The following is a 15,977-nucleotide window of genomic DNA, read 5'->3' on the forward strand; positions in this document are numbered from 1 at the left end:
CGTCCGTGCACACACATGCGCTCATCTGGTGAATATCCCCTATGATGAGAAGGGGGAGGGGGGGGTTCCCCCTTCCTCAACCCTCCTCTCCTCTAACCTACTCCATATAGGCCACGTGGTTTCCTCTTTGCAAAAAAAAAGGAAGGAAAAAAAAGAAGGCGAATCGAGTAGGAGGAGAGGGGCGGGGTCACCCCTCAGAGAGAGAGAGAGAGAGAGAGAGATTCTTTCCCCGATATGATCCCGCCATAGTTCTCCCCCCACTCATCCACCATCACCACCTCCTCCTCCTCCTCGAGGCCGTCGGCTGCTCGTCTCCTCCCGCTTCACTTCTACTGGATTTACGGCGAAATTCAACGTGACCATCTGGTTTTACACTTTTCTTTTTTTTTGGGTGTGTTTGCTGCAAGATAATTCTCACTTTTTATTCACTCTTTCCCCTCCAGCGTGATTTCCTCCCGCGGTTTTCTGTTTAGTGGAATTTTTTTTTCTGTTGCGCGTTTATCTAAATTCAGGAAACTTTTAGTTGTGGTTCAGTTTCAGGTTTTTTGGGACTTGGGGGGTGTGTGTGAGAACACAACTACCACCATGAACAAGCTGTACATCGGGAATCTAAGCGACAGCGTGACCGCGGACGACTTGGGGAAAACATTCGAGGAGCACAAGATCCCGTTCACCGGGCAGTTCCTCGTGAAGACCGGCTATGCCTTCGTGGACTGTCCGGACGACCAGTGGGCCATGAAGGCCATCGAGACGTTCTCCGGTGAGTATCCGTGTGGACCTCCTGGACGCCGTCCATTCATCCCGAAAGGGAGCGGTGCACGCCGGTGCTCGTGCACACCTCTCCCGCGGTGCGCTCCTCGAAACACGCGTAAAAAATAATAAAATACATTCACACAATTATTGTATTGACGTTCGCTTTAATGGCGTCTGCTGAGCGGTGCGCCCGGGGGAGCCATTCAACTTTTGTAGAGGAGGGTGTGTGTGGGGGGGGGGGACCCACACGTACGGTCAGTAAACGTAGCCTCGAGCTAAAGACACCGTAACGCACGCGCCTACTTTACAATAATGGTATTTATAAAATAACACTTGTAATAACGCCTTCGTGCTGAGGTCGCGTGCCTTTCCGACTAAGCGAGCGTTAATGCACGCGCAGCGTCGGGCTGAGTGACGGCGGCGCTCCCTCCTGTGATCTCGCCGCCTCCCCTCCCCCTTTGAGTCCACTACGACAAAGATAGAGCCGCCGCCGCCGTGCGGTGCGGGCCACGCACCGACGCGGCTTCATCGGCGCGAGAGCCTCGGTCGTGGAGAGACGGACACACCGATGTGACGTGAGGAAGCGAGGTCGCCATGTCAGCAGACGCTCGACTTCTTCTTCTCCTCCTCCTCCTCCTTCTTCTTCTTCTTCTTCTTCTTCTCCTAGCCTCCACCAGAACTCCCCAAGATGTTGGCACGAGACAAAGCCAGAGAGAATAGTTCATCCCGGTGGGTGTCATGTCTTGGGGGTCACGTGACCACTCCACGCTCCACTTGTTCCATGACTTTATTATTCTATTAAGTCCCTTTTTGAGCCCTCACCCCGTTTTTCTTCTTTTTTTACTTCCCTTTGAAAAGCCGCCGGCTATCTGTTGTTCCGTCCCCCACTTTGTCTGTGTACCCTGAAGGCACCACGTCTCCCCATAGGCCTCCAGCAGCCGCACGCAGCCGCAGTGAGAGCTCTGACCCGCCTGTTCTCTCTTTTCAGGTAAAGTGGAACTTAAAGGGAAACGTATCGAGGTGGAGCACTCCGTCCCCAAGAAGCAAAGGTAAACAACAACAACAACAACAACAACCACAGTCCCCCGCGTTGCCCCCCCCCCCTTTGCCCAAACTCTTCCTCCATTGAGGTCATTTCATGTGTGGAGCCTCTGCTGGGTGTCTCCATGCTGGTGTGCATCACGCAGCTCTAGATACCTTCGGGCCTCTTCCTCCTGCTCCTCTTCCTCCTACTCTCTTCTTCTATCTGTCCGGGTTTAAAACACACAACGTGTGTGTGTGTGTGTGGTCCGTGCAGCAGCTTCTAAACTCTTCAGCGTGGAACTCGTCATCTATTTAATTGTGCAAACATCTGTTGCTTCATTCCTTTCCTGCAACAACATTTTGGATATTTTGAGTTTCTGTGGATTTATGATCGTCATATTGTTCATTATTCTTCTGTTTCTGCGTCGCTCTGGTCGCCGGTGCTTTTTTGTTTTGTGCATATATTTTTAAAAAAAGGCCACTTGATTATCGCAGTGAGTGGTTTTAAGGGACCTGTGGAGGGTATACTGGTGCATTGTGGGTCAGCCGCTCCGCTGGAGCCAGACGTGACCCGCGTTGAACAGTGTTATGGAATGTGCCTATAGACGGCGAGCCGTGACCTCTGGCCCACATACGAGCGGAGCAGGAGCACACTGGTGTGTGTGTGTGTGTGTGTGTGTGTTTCTCATGCACAACATACACACCTGTAGACATGGATTTAAATCCGTTTGATTCATTCTCATTTAATGTATGTTTTTGAACATTTGGCCAAATATTTTTAATTGTATCAGATTTTTTAGATTTATATATATTTATATATATATTAGTGCTGTGAAAAATAATGCGTTATGATTAAATTACAGGATTAATTAGTTAATTTTGTATATATATATATAGTATTTCAAATATTTATATGAAGTGTGTCGGCATGGTGACTGAGCCACTCTGTGACGGTGTGTCCTTCACTGTGTGTGGATCACATCTTGGGGAAGCCAACATGGTGGGGGGGGGGGGCTTTGCTCAAGCGGGTCGGTAAATAGTTGTGTTTGTGTCCCACATCATCCTGGGCAATTACCTGGAGGCACCGTGGTGATAAAGGTGATGTGTGTGTGGGGGGGAGCTGGGGGTCTCTCCGTGGGCCACGCAGAGGGGTGTCGCTCCACGAGGGCAACATGACGACGCTGTGAACTTCTTCTTCTTCTCCTCCTCCTTCCCTGCTTGTGGTTTCCCCCGTCGGCCCCGACGAAGCCTTTCAGCGCTGAAACAAGCCGATCGTTCACGTTTTATTTTGCATCATCTCTCTAACGTATGGTCCCGCTCCCCCTGCTCGGCGCCGTCTGAGTGCAGGCGCTCCGGACCCGAGGGGTCCGCTCATCGCCATCCTCCCGGCTGGTTCAGTGAGTCCGTGATGGGACGTCCAGGTTGATCAGATGACCAGTTCTTCCAATTCACCCCCCCCAAAAAATACAAAGAGACAAACGTGCCGTACACCTGCGTCAAACGCTTCACAGCAGCATCAATAACTACAGATTAAAAGTTGGATGATATTCCTCAAATGAGAAGCGCGGGCTGGACCGCGTTGAACGTCGTGTTGGGAGCGTAAACTGACGGCCTGGAATGTTGTAAACACCATTTTTAATGTTGGGGGGGAAAACCTCCTCAACCAACCTGGCAACCGCTGGTATCTCCACTGGAGAGGTCTGACACAGAAGCTCAATGGAGGTGTGTGTGTGTGGGGGGGGGGGGGGAGCAGTGATGTAACAGGAAGTTGGGATTCCGACTCCCCCACCCCCGCTCTCGTCCTATAGGAGGCGGCGGAGACGCCCAGCCCCTCGCAGCACGTCTGAATCAAAGATGACCGCCGCGAGACGGAGGAGTTTCTGTTTCAGGAAGCTGATGGACATGTGTGTGTCAGGCTGGGGTCAGCGGGAGGAGGAGGAGGTGTGTGTGTGTGTGTGAGGGGGGGGGGGGGTCGCTCAGAGGGAACAAGCCGTCCTCCCTGGAGAGGAGAACGTATCGAAAGGCTGCAGCAGCGAGTGTAAACCGAGACATCAGAGGTCACGCCCACCGAAACATTGAAACACTGAAAGACTGAAACACTGAAAGACTGAAACATTGAAACACTGAAACACTGAAACACTGAGATCCTCATCACTCCTCGTGTGTCGTACGCGTCCAGAGTGAACTAGTATTCTTCATCTCTTGGACTCTGGTGTTTCATGGCGAGCCGCTCCGTGTGGCGGCGGCTCGGTGGTCCGCTCCCCTCCTCGCGCTGCGGGCGCCGTGTTCCTCCAGGGCGGCGGCGGGCTTCATGGGTCGCTCGTCCGCCGACGGGTCGAGCTTGAACCCCCAGCAGCTCCCCGTCATGTTGTCCTGATGGTTCTGCTCTGGACCTGTCGGGCCGGAACCCACCGCGGCGCCATCGCCCAGCACCGACACGCCTGAGGAGCAGCGCCAACAATAAGTGTGTTAATTTCATTTGATTCTGACCCTAAACCCAGAACCATGAGGGTCTGACCCTAAACCCAGAACCATGAGGGTCTAACTCTAAACCCAGAACCATGAGGGTCTGACCCTAAACCCAGAACCATGAGGGTCTAACTCTAAACCCAGAACCATGAGGGCCTGACCCTAAACCCAGAACCATGAGGGCCTGACCCTAAACCCAGAACCATGAGGGTCTGACCCTAAACCCAGAACCATGAGGGCCTGACCCTAAACCCAGAACCATGAGGGTCTAACTCTAAACCCAGAACCATGAGGGCCTGACCCTAAACCCAGAACCATGAGGGTCTAACTCTAAACCCAGAACCATGAGGGCCTGACCCTAAACCCAGAACCATGAGGGTCTAACTCTAAACCCAGAACCATGAGGGCCTGACCCTAAACCCAGAACCATGAGGGTCTAACCTAAACCCAGAACCATGAGGGCCTGACCCTAAACCCAGAACCATGAGGGTCTAACTCTAAACCCAGAACCATGAGGGCCTGACCCTAAACCCAGAACCATGAGGGTCTAACTCTAAACCCAGAACCATGAGGGTCTAACTAAACCCAGAACCATGAGGGTCTAACTAAACCCAGAACCATGAGGGCCTGACCCTAAACCCAGAACCATGAGGGTCTAACTCTAAACCCAGAACCATGAGGGCCTGACCCTAAACCCAGAACCATGAGGGTCTAACTCTAAACCCAGAACCATGAGGGCCTGACCCTAAACCCAGAACTAGAGATGCACCGATCAGGTTTTTGGTGCCGATCACCGATCACTGAAATCAGTATCTGCCGATCCGATAATACCGATCACCGATCACGGTGTCGATTGAAGCATTCTATTTATTGTGTAGCATTATTGCCTAAGACAGTGGTCGCCAACCCGTCGATCGCGATCGACCGGTCGATCTCGGAGACGTTCCCTGTCGATCTCCAAAATAAAATGAAAATAAATTCAGAAACACATTGTTCCTTGTTTTCGAACATTTTCTGAGGTGTCTTCTGAAATGTTTTCTTTCTGACTGGAAGATTGACGTCAGAAAAGATCTCCGCCTGATTCATGAACGCCTGAAAACGGGTTCGCTTACACAGCCGTGTTCTCAGCTGTGCGCCCCGAGAGGGGAACGTACCACTACAGGTGGGGCGCAGGGGGAAATGCAGAAAGACCTTTATTGATAACTTCACATATTACACAAGCTCAAAGTACACCGACATAAAACTAAGTCATCAATAAATAAATGTTGAAATGCCTGTACCTTCGTGTACATGTTTACGTTACGGCATTAACAGGTTACGCCTGCGCATGCGCGACAGCCGAGATTCTTGGCGACTTACCAGGTCTTACCTCCGTGAGTTGGGCTTTTCTGCTGTTGTCCTTCAAAACAAAAACTCAACATTGAGCTTTTTTTTCTTGTCTGATAGAGCAATCTGGTTTTCTTGAAAGTGATTGCAATTGCATTTATTCTATTATTTGAAAAGGGACAGATGCAGGAGTCACAAATGGTGATTCTCATATTTATTATTATGAAAATTATTTAAATCTGAGGATGTCTGTAGAGCTGATGTGAACGTAGTCACCAACGGTCTGAGTTCAGAACCAATCCCAGATGAGAAAACTTTCATGAATACCAATTTTGCCCCGAAAAACTCGTCAGTGGAGTTGAGAAAATCACCAAATCAAAGACCAGGAGCTGGATTACTGACACAGCTGACAGACGGCCTCAGACTGGCTGTCTGTGATTATGAACTAACTACAAGCTCACAGACAGAGTTCAGTCACAGCCATCACACTGACTGGAGTCACATGACTTGATGGCATTATGATGAGAGCTGAACTTACATGAGTTGCATTGACTGATCATGTTGTCAGTTTTGTGCTGTAATGTAAATAAATACAACATTTATATTGGTAGTTCATCCAGCTGCTCATTGCAAATGTGTTTTTTCTTGTTCATATTGTGTGCGGTTAACAAATATCTTACTTGTTATATTACACTTAAATTCTGTGTTCCTGGTCACATCAATTTGAACGCTGGACCAAAATGACAATTAGGCCAAATAAAAAGTCGTAAGTCCAGTCTGGACCGTTGTTTTCTCTCAACGCCTCAATAGGTAGATCTTGTCGTCATGAAGGCGGAGGTCAGGGATCTTGGGCTCAAAAAGGTTGGTGACCACTGGCCTAGGACTATGAGGAAATACATACATAAAGCACCTCAAACATTAAAGAAATTACAGATTTCTTTAAACATTTAGGACTTTTACTTTGAAAAATGTCCTAATTGATACATTACAATTGTTTGATTGCTATTGTAGGGGATTTCCGATATGTATGGAACACATCTGCATCATTCATTTCCTGGAACTCTTGGGGAAATCTATATACAGGACTTTTCATAACATACAAAAGACTGACTTATTTTTATAAACTCTTCCTTGGTACAGTAAAAATGTTTTAATGTTAGCATAATTTAAGCTAAATCTCAGAAACGATCTATAAAGATACAAAATCAGTTCATTGTTTACTTTTATATGTAATAGTGTAGGATTTGTCGACATCTTATTTTGAAAAACGGATGTTGTTTCACGTGGTTCTTTCCGCTAACTTTGCAAAACCGGATGTTGTCACTTAAATCCTTCCGCTAACTTTATCAAAACCCTCTTAGCTCCCGATTGAACGTGTTTAGCGTGAGCATCAGTCTCTAGGGGCAGACATGTGAGAGTCGGCTGAGTCGACCCAGAGATTCAACTCGGGGGACGGGGACGCCGCTCGGTGGTGAGGATCCCCTCTGACCTCTGACCTCTCACTCTGCGGCCTCGCCGGCATCGTCTCCGTTGTGCGGCGCGATTGAAACGTCTCTGATAGTTTTTCTCGCAGATGTTACGTCATCTGATCGGCCGTTTTGAGAACGCCGATCAAAACCGATAATGGGAATATCGGCCGATATGGATCGGCGCCGATCAGATCGGTGCATCCCTACCCAGAACCATGAGGGTCTAACTCTAAACCCGTCATGTTCTGTGTTTTTTTGACTGAAACTCCTCAAATAAACTGATGATGTAGAAAATCACACAACTGGTGTGAGACTTCCTCCAGGATCTTAGAGAGGAAGAGGAGGTTAGACACACACACACACACACACACACACACACACACACACACACACACACACACACACAGCACGCCGTGGTTCGTCTTCTCTTTCCTCTCATGGCGGACGAGGAGGAGGAGGAGACGGTGGGCGGAGGCAGCGAGGGGGGTGCGACCAATCGTGTAGCGGCAGCGCCTCCCTCGCTGCTGCGCTCACTCTCTCTCGCCCCCCTCCTCTCTCTCTGGTACAGTACATCCAGCCCTCTCTCTCTCTCTCTCTGCACGATCCCGGCTGAGGGCGAGTGACAGCGGATGAAGCGGTGAACCCGTTCTGCTCGTGTGGCGTCGCTGTGAGCGGACGCCGCTCTGGTAGAGGAGCGTCTGTGAGGCCATCATGTAACTCTAGAGCGTCCAGAGCGTCAGTCAGGTGGCTCCTCCCCCTGCTCCAGGATCTCATGGAGGCCAACACACACACACACACTGTGAGGCGTTCACTGCCCTGTGTGGACCCTGTGTATCGGACAATAAGGGAAATGCGTAAGAGGCTGAAGGACTCTCGCTTGTTTATGTTGTCATGGCGACAAAGCTGAAACAACATCCAGGAAGTAGCCCCCCCCCCACACACACACACACCCGTCATGTCTCAAACGACACAAAGAGAAGAAGAACGTTTCATTTAGCTGACTGATAGACCCATACTTTAACAACAAATATTTTTTATATATATATATATTTATATATGTGTGTATATATATATGTGTGTGTATATACTGTATATATATATTATAAAAAATATAAATAAATATAAACATATATAAAAAGAAATATATATATATATTTAATACATGTATATATATACATATATAATAAAATAGATAAATAAATATATATATAAAAAGATTGATATATTTTTATTATGTGTATATATATATATATTGCGGGAGGATTCGATGATTTATTTATATTTTTACTTTTAATGATATAAATGTCGTAGAGGTTCTAAGAGAAGCTTTGGCTGTGGTGACGATAAACAATAAATATTAATGTAATATTAATAATGAAAGTCATTATTAGTTGTTTTTCCTTAAAGTTCTAGATTATACATTACTCGATTATTTACTTCATTACATTTATTTAACGGACGTAGTTATTTTAATAATAGAAATCACATGAAATTGACAATAATGTAAAATATGAACATAGTATGAAGCCCTGTGTTAATGTAATAATAATAATAACAATAATAATGTGTAGTTCAGCTTCAAGAGATACCTGGTGAAGGTGTTTCTGAGGCTGTGCGTCTCTTCCGGTATCTCTTCTGATTGGTCTCCCTGTGGCGTCGGAGCAGTTGCATTGTGGGAAATGAGGCACTGATAGTCCTGATGTCACTGCTGCTGCATGTGGACTAATGTGTGTATTTCATTTAGTTCGTCTCAAGTGAGTTTCCCAGCTTTAATCGGCGATGGATTGGCAATGAAATATAAATTCAGATGTAGTAAATAAAAACTATTTAAAATAACCTAAAATTAATATCAGCATGGACACAAAGGACAATGGAGAAAAAAGCAGATAATCCAAACACAAAGTTGAGTGAATATTAAGGTTTCTAATACCGGAGCCAAAGTAAGACAAAGAGAGGGGGAGAGAGAGAGAGAGGGGGGGGGGAGATTACAACACAGAGGAGAGAGAGAGAAGGAGAGAAGAGGCTCAGAGGCTATTTCAGTTGATTTGAATGAATAGAATGCATACACTGTCTCTTTAAGAAGCCCCCACCCCTCACCCCTTCTCTCTGATTGTTTCAAACCATCTGTCCTCTCTCTTTCTCTCTCTCTGTGTTTCCTGCTTTTTTTTCCTCCTCGACTTTGACTCTTTTGCTCACAAAAAATTTAACTTACACACACACACACACACACACACACACACACACATCTGGAGATACGGTACCGACATGTGTGTGTGTATTTCTGTCATACGTGTTAGAAAAGTGTCCCGTTTTTTAGTTTTCGTCATTATTTAAAGGGACAGTTCACCCCGAAAGCCTTTTTTTTAAATCTTACCTTCGTTGTTGTTCTTGAGTTCTGTGAGTTTCTGTTGGATCAAATATTGTGTTTCTGTAGTTATTGAAACCAATTCATAAAAAAAAACATGATTTTCTTTCAAAAATGTAAATAAATGAATATAATTTTCTTAATATTTAGAGTGGTACAATTTTTTTTAATCTCTAAATGACTCAAAATGTTTAAAAGACCATTTACTCGTCACATTTTGAAATAAATAAAGTTTTTGTTGTTGCTTGTACTATCAATAAAAATGACAAAGAACCCGTAAACTACCCTCAGTGACTGGATCTGTTTGGGGAGAAGCTGACCCCTCACTGACCCCCGACCCACCTCGTGCTGACGATCACATAATTACCCAAAAGAAAAAACTACAACGAACTTTAACGCTGCGACAAAGATTGTTGGAAAATTAAATTTATAAAAAAACTAAATCTAATCCGGAATAATATCGGCGTAAAATATTATTTTTTATCAATTAACTTCTGCTATATAGTAAGATGGATCGAACTAAAACTACAATGATTTATATATATTCTTTTAATATTGCTGATTATGGCTTACAGCTTAAGAAAACTCAAATATCCTATCTCTAAATATTAGAATATCATGAAAAAGTATACTAGTAGGGTATTAAACAAATCACTTGAATCGTCTAATTAACTCGAAACACCTGGAAACACATTTTCAAATGTTTGATTTTGTTTTGCTGTTATAAATCTTTTTTTTTACTTGGTCTGAGGAAATATTCAAATTTTATGAGATAGGATTTTAGAGTTTTCTTAAGCTGTAAGCCATAATCAGCAATATTAAAAGAATAAAAGGCTTGCAATATTTCAGTTGATTTGTAATGAATCCAGAATGCATGACATTTTTGTTTTTTTAATTGCATTACAGAAAATAAAGAACTTTATCACAATATTCTAATTTTCTGAGACAGTCCTGTATATATATCGTTTTAGTTTGTTTGATCCATGTATATATAGATGGATAAATAGATGGATGGATAGATCAAACAAACTAAAGTGATTTTATATATATATATATATATATATAATACATAGTTTTATCTATATATAGATCAAACTACAACTAAAGGGATTTTTACATATATAATCCTTTTAGTTTGTTTGATCTGTGTATAGATAGATAAAACTAAAGCAATTTAATATATATATATATTTAATATAAATATATATTTAATATATATATATATATTTAATATATATAGATCAAACTAAAACCAAAGCGATTTTATATATATATATAATCGTTTTAGTTAGTTTGATCTATGTATAGATAGATAAATAGATAGATAGACCAAACAAACTAAAGCGATTTTATATATATAATATATTTATATTTATATATAGTTTTATCTATATATAGATCTAACTACAACTAAAGGGATTTGTATATATATATAATCGTTTTAGTTTGATCTATGTATAGATAGATAAATAGATAGATAGATCAAACAAACTAAAGCGATTTTATATATATATATATATATATATATATATTTTCATGCTTTAAAAATAAAAAGGGACCACGCAGTGAGATTTGAAGTGTGTTTGAGGTTTTGGGTGTGGTCGCGTGGTCACATGACCTCTAACGTCTCGTATCCCCTCATGGTGGTTATGATCGCGTCATAAGAATCAACACACGATAGTTTATGAAACACAAATCACTTGATCGTGTTTTATGTGACCAAATAGTTTAAAAAGATGATCCGAAGCGTGACTCGTCCAGTTTAACACAGAACGACGCCACAGAGCATGTCGAGGAGGAGAAGGAAGCTCCAGAGGAACCAGACTCTGGTTCTGGGCTCTGGTTCTGGGCTCTGGTTCTGGTCTCTGGTTCCACCCCGAGTCAGTTTGAGACACATTTAGAACATCACTGAGACAAAGTTGTCGAGGAGGAACCAGAGAGACTCCTGGATTCAACACGGCAGAATGTTTATATTTATTTATTAAATAAATATATCTAAATAAATAAATAAATATATAATATATATATCTATAAATGTATGTATATAAATATATATACATAAATAAATGTATATATAAATGTATTTAATAAATAAATATATGTAATATATGTGTATATATATGTATTTATGTATATATAAATATATATTTATATATATAAATAAATGTATATAATAAATATATTAAGAAATATATTTATTTATATACTTATAATACATATATTTATATAAATATTTACAAATATACATTTTTATTTATCGATATAATACATATTAATAAATATATGTATTTATATATAATATATATATATAAATATATTTATATAAACAGTGGAAGCATATTCTTTTTTTCCCCTGCATCAACATTTAGATTTATTTTTGTTAATTTGGAGAAGTTTCCTGTAGAAAGGTAAAACAATAGTTTTCGTCGTCTTTCCTAATATTCATCACCTGATGAGATGATTCCGTATTGTTTTCTCCTCTCGATCTAATAATAATGATTAAATTCGTTAGATCATTGGTAATTAAAACGTATTGTTTTAGTTGCTGAAAGATAAAACAAACAAACAATACTCCGTAGTCGTAATTTAAGTCGGCTGCTGTCCTTCCCCTCTGCACCGGTTCCTTCCTCCTTTTTAATTACCTTTCACCTTCCCCTCAGTGTGTGTGTGTGTGTGTGAGGGTTAGTGTGTGTTCATGCATGTGTGTATAAAACAAATAGCTGTTATTAATAATAAAAAGTTGGGTTGAATATTGATCTTTCTTTGAAGTCTTTCTCACTCAGAATGTATCCGTCTGGTTTTAGAAAAGAGAAGAATTCACTCTAATAACACCAAGCAAAGATATTTATAACTCAATTGAATGATATTCTTGACTTTAACATATCAAATAAAACATAATTTAATTGGGCTTCCATGACTCTATCTTAAGAATCATAATCGTGGCCCGTTGACTTCATCTTTATGACGTAATGCGGCAAATACACGTCAACCCTAAAATACACCGAGCATCAAGACTTACGTTTCTTTGTGTTATGTTTAAAATAAAATGATCTTTTATCGCTTTAATAAATAACAGAAATGTAGCTTTGTACTTTCTTTATGTTGAAGACACGATGAAAACAGGAATATAAACGGATCAAAGCAGCCGAGACGTTTAAGAAGTCGAGCTGCAAAAAATAAATAGAAGTGGCCTCCTTCAATTCCCACAATGCAACTCGGCGTCTCCCTGGGCGAGCTCCACCAATCGGGCGGCGGCGGCAAAGAGCCGGTCCGTTAATGAGAGGAAACCACGAAAGGAACGACGCCATCTCGCCTCGTAACGAGCTGATGAGGTCCAGTGAGTGGTTCTGGATGTCCTCCCTGAGGGGCAGAACCGGTCCTGGTGGACTGAGGGTCTCTGTTCAGGAGGTTCAGTCCCGGCTCTGAGGGAACAGGTCCAGCGGTAACGCCGAAATAGTCAAATTCACATTTTCTCACACATTAGTCCAGTGGTTCTCAAACTGTGGGGCGCGGCCCTCAGGTGGGGGGGCCGAGGTATCACAGGTGAGGGGGAGAACTTCACATATTACAGACGTGTGAATGTTTCCCTGAACGCGTCACAGCCGGTCAGACATGGAGGGAGAGGAGAGTCTCTAAAGACACGCTGTGTACAGAGGACCCTGAACTACACAGGCCTGAGGCTATCAGCGTGGTCAGTTTCATAAACACAAGGGCCCTGAAGGCACCACTGTGTTCACTCTGTGAGGAGACGGGAGCTCCCTGAAGGCACCACTGTGTTCACTCTGTGAGGAGATGGGAGGTCCCTGAAGGCACCACTGTGTCCACTCTGTGAGGAGACGGGAGGTCCCTGAAGGCACCACTGTGTCCACTCTGTGAGGAGGTCCCTGAAGGCACCACTGTGTCCACTCTGTGAGGAGACGGGAGGTCCCTGAAGGCACCACTGTGTCCACTCTGTGAGGAGACGGGAGGTCCCTGAAGGCACCACTGTGTCCACTCTGTGAGGAGACGGGAGGTCCCTGAAGGCACCACTGTGTCCACTCTGTGAGGAGACGGGAGGTCCCTGAAGGCACCACTGTGTTCACTCTGTGAGGAGACGGGAGGTCCCTGAAGGCACCACTGTGTCCACTCTGTGAGGAGACGGGAGGTCCCTGAAGGCACCACTGTGTTCACTCTGTGAGGAGACGGGAGGTCCCTGAAGGCACCACTGTGTCCACTCTGTGAGGAGACGGGAGGTCCCTGAAGGCACCACTGTATTCACTCTGTGAGGAGACGGGAGGTCCCTGAAGGCACCACTGTATTCACTCTGAGGAGACGGGAGGTCCCTGAAGGCACCACTGTGTTCACTCTTTGAGGAGACGGGAGGTCCCTGAAGGCACCACTGTGTCCACTCTGTGAGGAGACGGGAGGTCCCTGAAGGCAGCGGTCCCCAACCTTTTTTGAGCCACGGACCGGTTCCGTGTCAGAAATTATTTTCACGGACCGGCAATATAAATGACGTCATAAATATGACGTCATACAATTATACGAAGGGCATAAAGTGCCAAAACTACAACTCATCATGACGCCGCATTAGTGTGAGCCGCGCTTGTTTACCTGCAATGAGCCGCTGATGGAGACGGCGACACAGACGTGTGATTGGTCCGCTGCTCCTCACCGAGTTCTGGTCGCTGTCATTAGAACAGGCAGAGTTGTTGTGTGAAATGTCCCTTAAGGCCACCGTCATTTGCATCTCCAACACATGTTCTTCTAGCTCGGACGGGCTCGATTCACCGGGTGGGTTTGTTTACAAATGGGTTGCAGGTCTGTTCTTTTGCAGTCGGGTCTTTTGTGGTTGGAGTACCGCTCAAACTCTTTGAAAAGCCTCTTCCACCCGGTCAACGTCTGAAACATGTAGAATGTTCCGCTGTTCACTCGCCCACACAGCAGCGACTTCATCGGCCAACTTGAAAACAGTTGTCATTTCCCTGAAGTGACAGAATTCATTGAGCAGGTTGAATCTGTTTTAAGATTCTTTGTCACTGTGCCGCCAGCAGAGGGTTCGGCGCGTGAGACTCGCCTGCAGCGATAAACCCGAACTTTTAAGACTCCTGAACGCGGCTCAGAGGTACACACGGGTGTATCCGGTCCTTTTTCAAAATAATATATTTTTCCGACTGATTTTTAAAAAAAAATGTAAAACTTTATTTATTCACTTTTTTTCCGCGGCCCGGTTCCAACCAAGCCACGGACCGGTACCGGGCCACGGCCCGGGGGTTGGGGACCCCTGCCTTAACCCTTGTGTTGCCTTCGGGTCAATTTGACCAGATTCAATGTTTAATGTCGGTGTTCTTTCGGGAGTCAACAAACAAACATAAAGTACCTCACACTTAAACTTGGAAAACAATATTAATTCTAATAATTTTCTGGAGATATTAATAGTTGGGGTCATATTGACCTCAAGGGTAAAATATGTTAGTAAATATAAAGGTAATAGGAGGGTTAAACATTGAATCGGGTCATATTGACCCGAAGGCGACAGGAGGGTGTAATATTTAATCGGGTCAAATTGACCCGAAGGCAACACAAGGGTTAAGGCACCACTGTGTTCACTCTGTGAGGAGACGGGAGGTCCCTGAAGGCACCACTGGAGCCTTCAGCTGCTCACATGAAGCTCGGTGTTTCGTTTTTCACAGGTTTCACTTCTTGTTATCTTGAAAATATATTTAATGCTAAACATTAAACGTTAATTGCAGCCACAATAATCAATAAGCTATTTTCCAAATATGAGTTATTTATTACACAACTTAATTTTCATTGTTTTAACAAAGCGATTTCACTTGTTATTGTTTTTGTCTGGAGCGATCTGGTTTATTTAAAAGTGATTTTCTTTATTCTGTTATTTGAAGACGCTCAGACTTTATTCTTCCAAAGTGGAGCGACAGAAGTTTGAGAACCACCGCATTAGCTGCTGCTGCTGTTAGCCGCTGTTAGCTCATGGTGGCTAATGTGTGCTAATGTATGACAGAATATGTGTGTGCGTGGTGTGTGTGTGCGTGCGTGTGCGTGTGTGTGTGTGTGTCAACTGTGGTGGAAAAAGGGGTGCCTGTTGCTTTAAGATGGAGAAGCCCGCCCACTCTCACACCTCCGCACATCTGGCCAATGGCTGCATGCAGCAGGGGCCACACACACACACACACACTCACACACACACACACACGCCCCTTAATACATACAACCTGTTTCACTGGAGCCGCTATGTTTCATCTCCCTCCTCCTCCTCCTCCTCCTCCTCCTCCTCCTCCTCCTCCTCCTCCATGGTCTCTTTCCTGGTGATGCTTCTCAAAGAGTTAAAATGGAGGCGATGCCTGCTGGTCACATGTCTAGAACACACACACACACACACACAAGCTGCAAAGGGAGGAAGGGAAAGAAAGAGGAGAGGAGAGAGTCCCCTCCCCCAGCCGGGGGTGTGCCGTATCACATCCACGGCACCGCTCACGTGAGCTGGAGGTGTGTGTGTGTGTGTGTGTGTGTGTCTCAGGACTTGTTCTAACAGCTGGATCCTGTACTTTGGGGGAACACGACTCCCCGTC

At 44.2% G+C, this 15,977-nt stretch overlaps 1 protein-coding gene across 1 annotated transcript in view; it reads left to right on the forward strand.

Annotated features, from left to right (window-relative positions):
• Nucleotides 1-281: 281 nt before the first annotated feature.
• Nucleotides 282-15,977, forward strand: part of LOC130188352 (insulin-like growth factor 2 mRNA-binding protein 1) — a 58,330-nt gene continuing 42,634 nt past the window's right edge. Inside the window, 2 exon segments of the mRNA XM_056406672.1 lie at nt 282-760; nt 1,742-1,802. Of these exon segments, the coding sequence (XP_056262647.1) occupies nt 586-760; nt 1,742-1,802 (236 nt within the window). The 5' untranslated portion in view covers nt 282-585.

Source organism: Pseudoliparis swirei, chromosome 23 (assembly GCF_029220125.1).
Source record: "Pseudoliparis swirei isolate HS2019 ecotype Mariana Trench chromosome 23, NWPU_hadal_v1, whole genome shotgun sequence".
Lineage (NCBI taxonomy): Eukaryota > Metazoa > Chordata > Actinopteri > Perciformes > Liparidae > Pseudoliparis > Pseudoliparis swirei.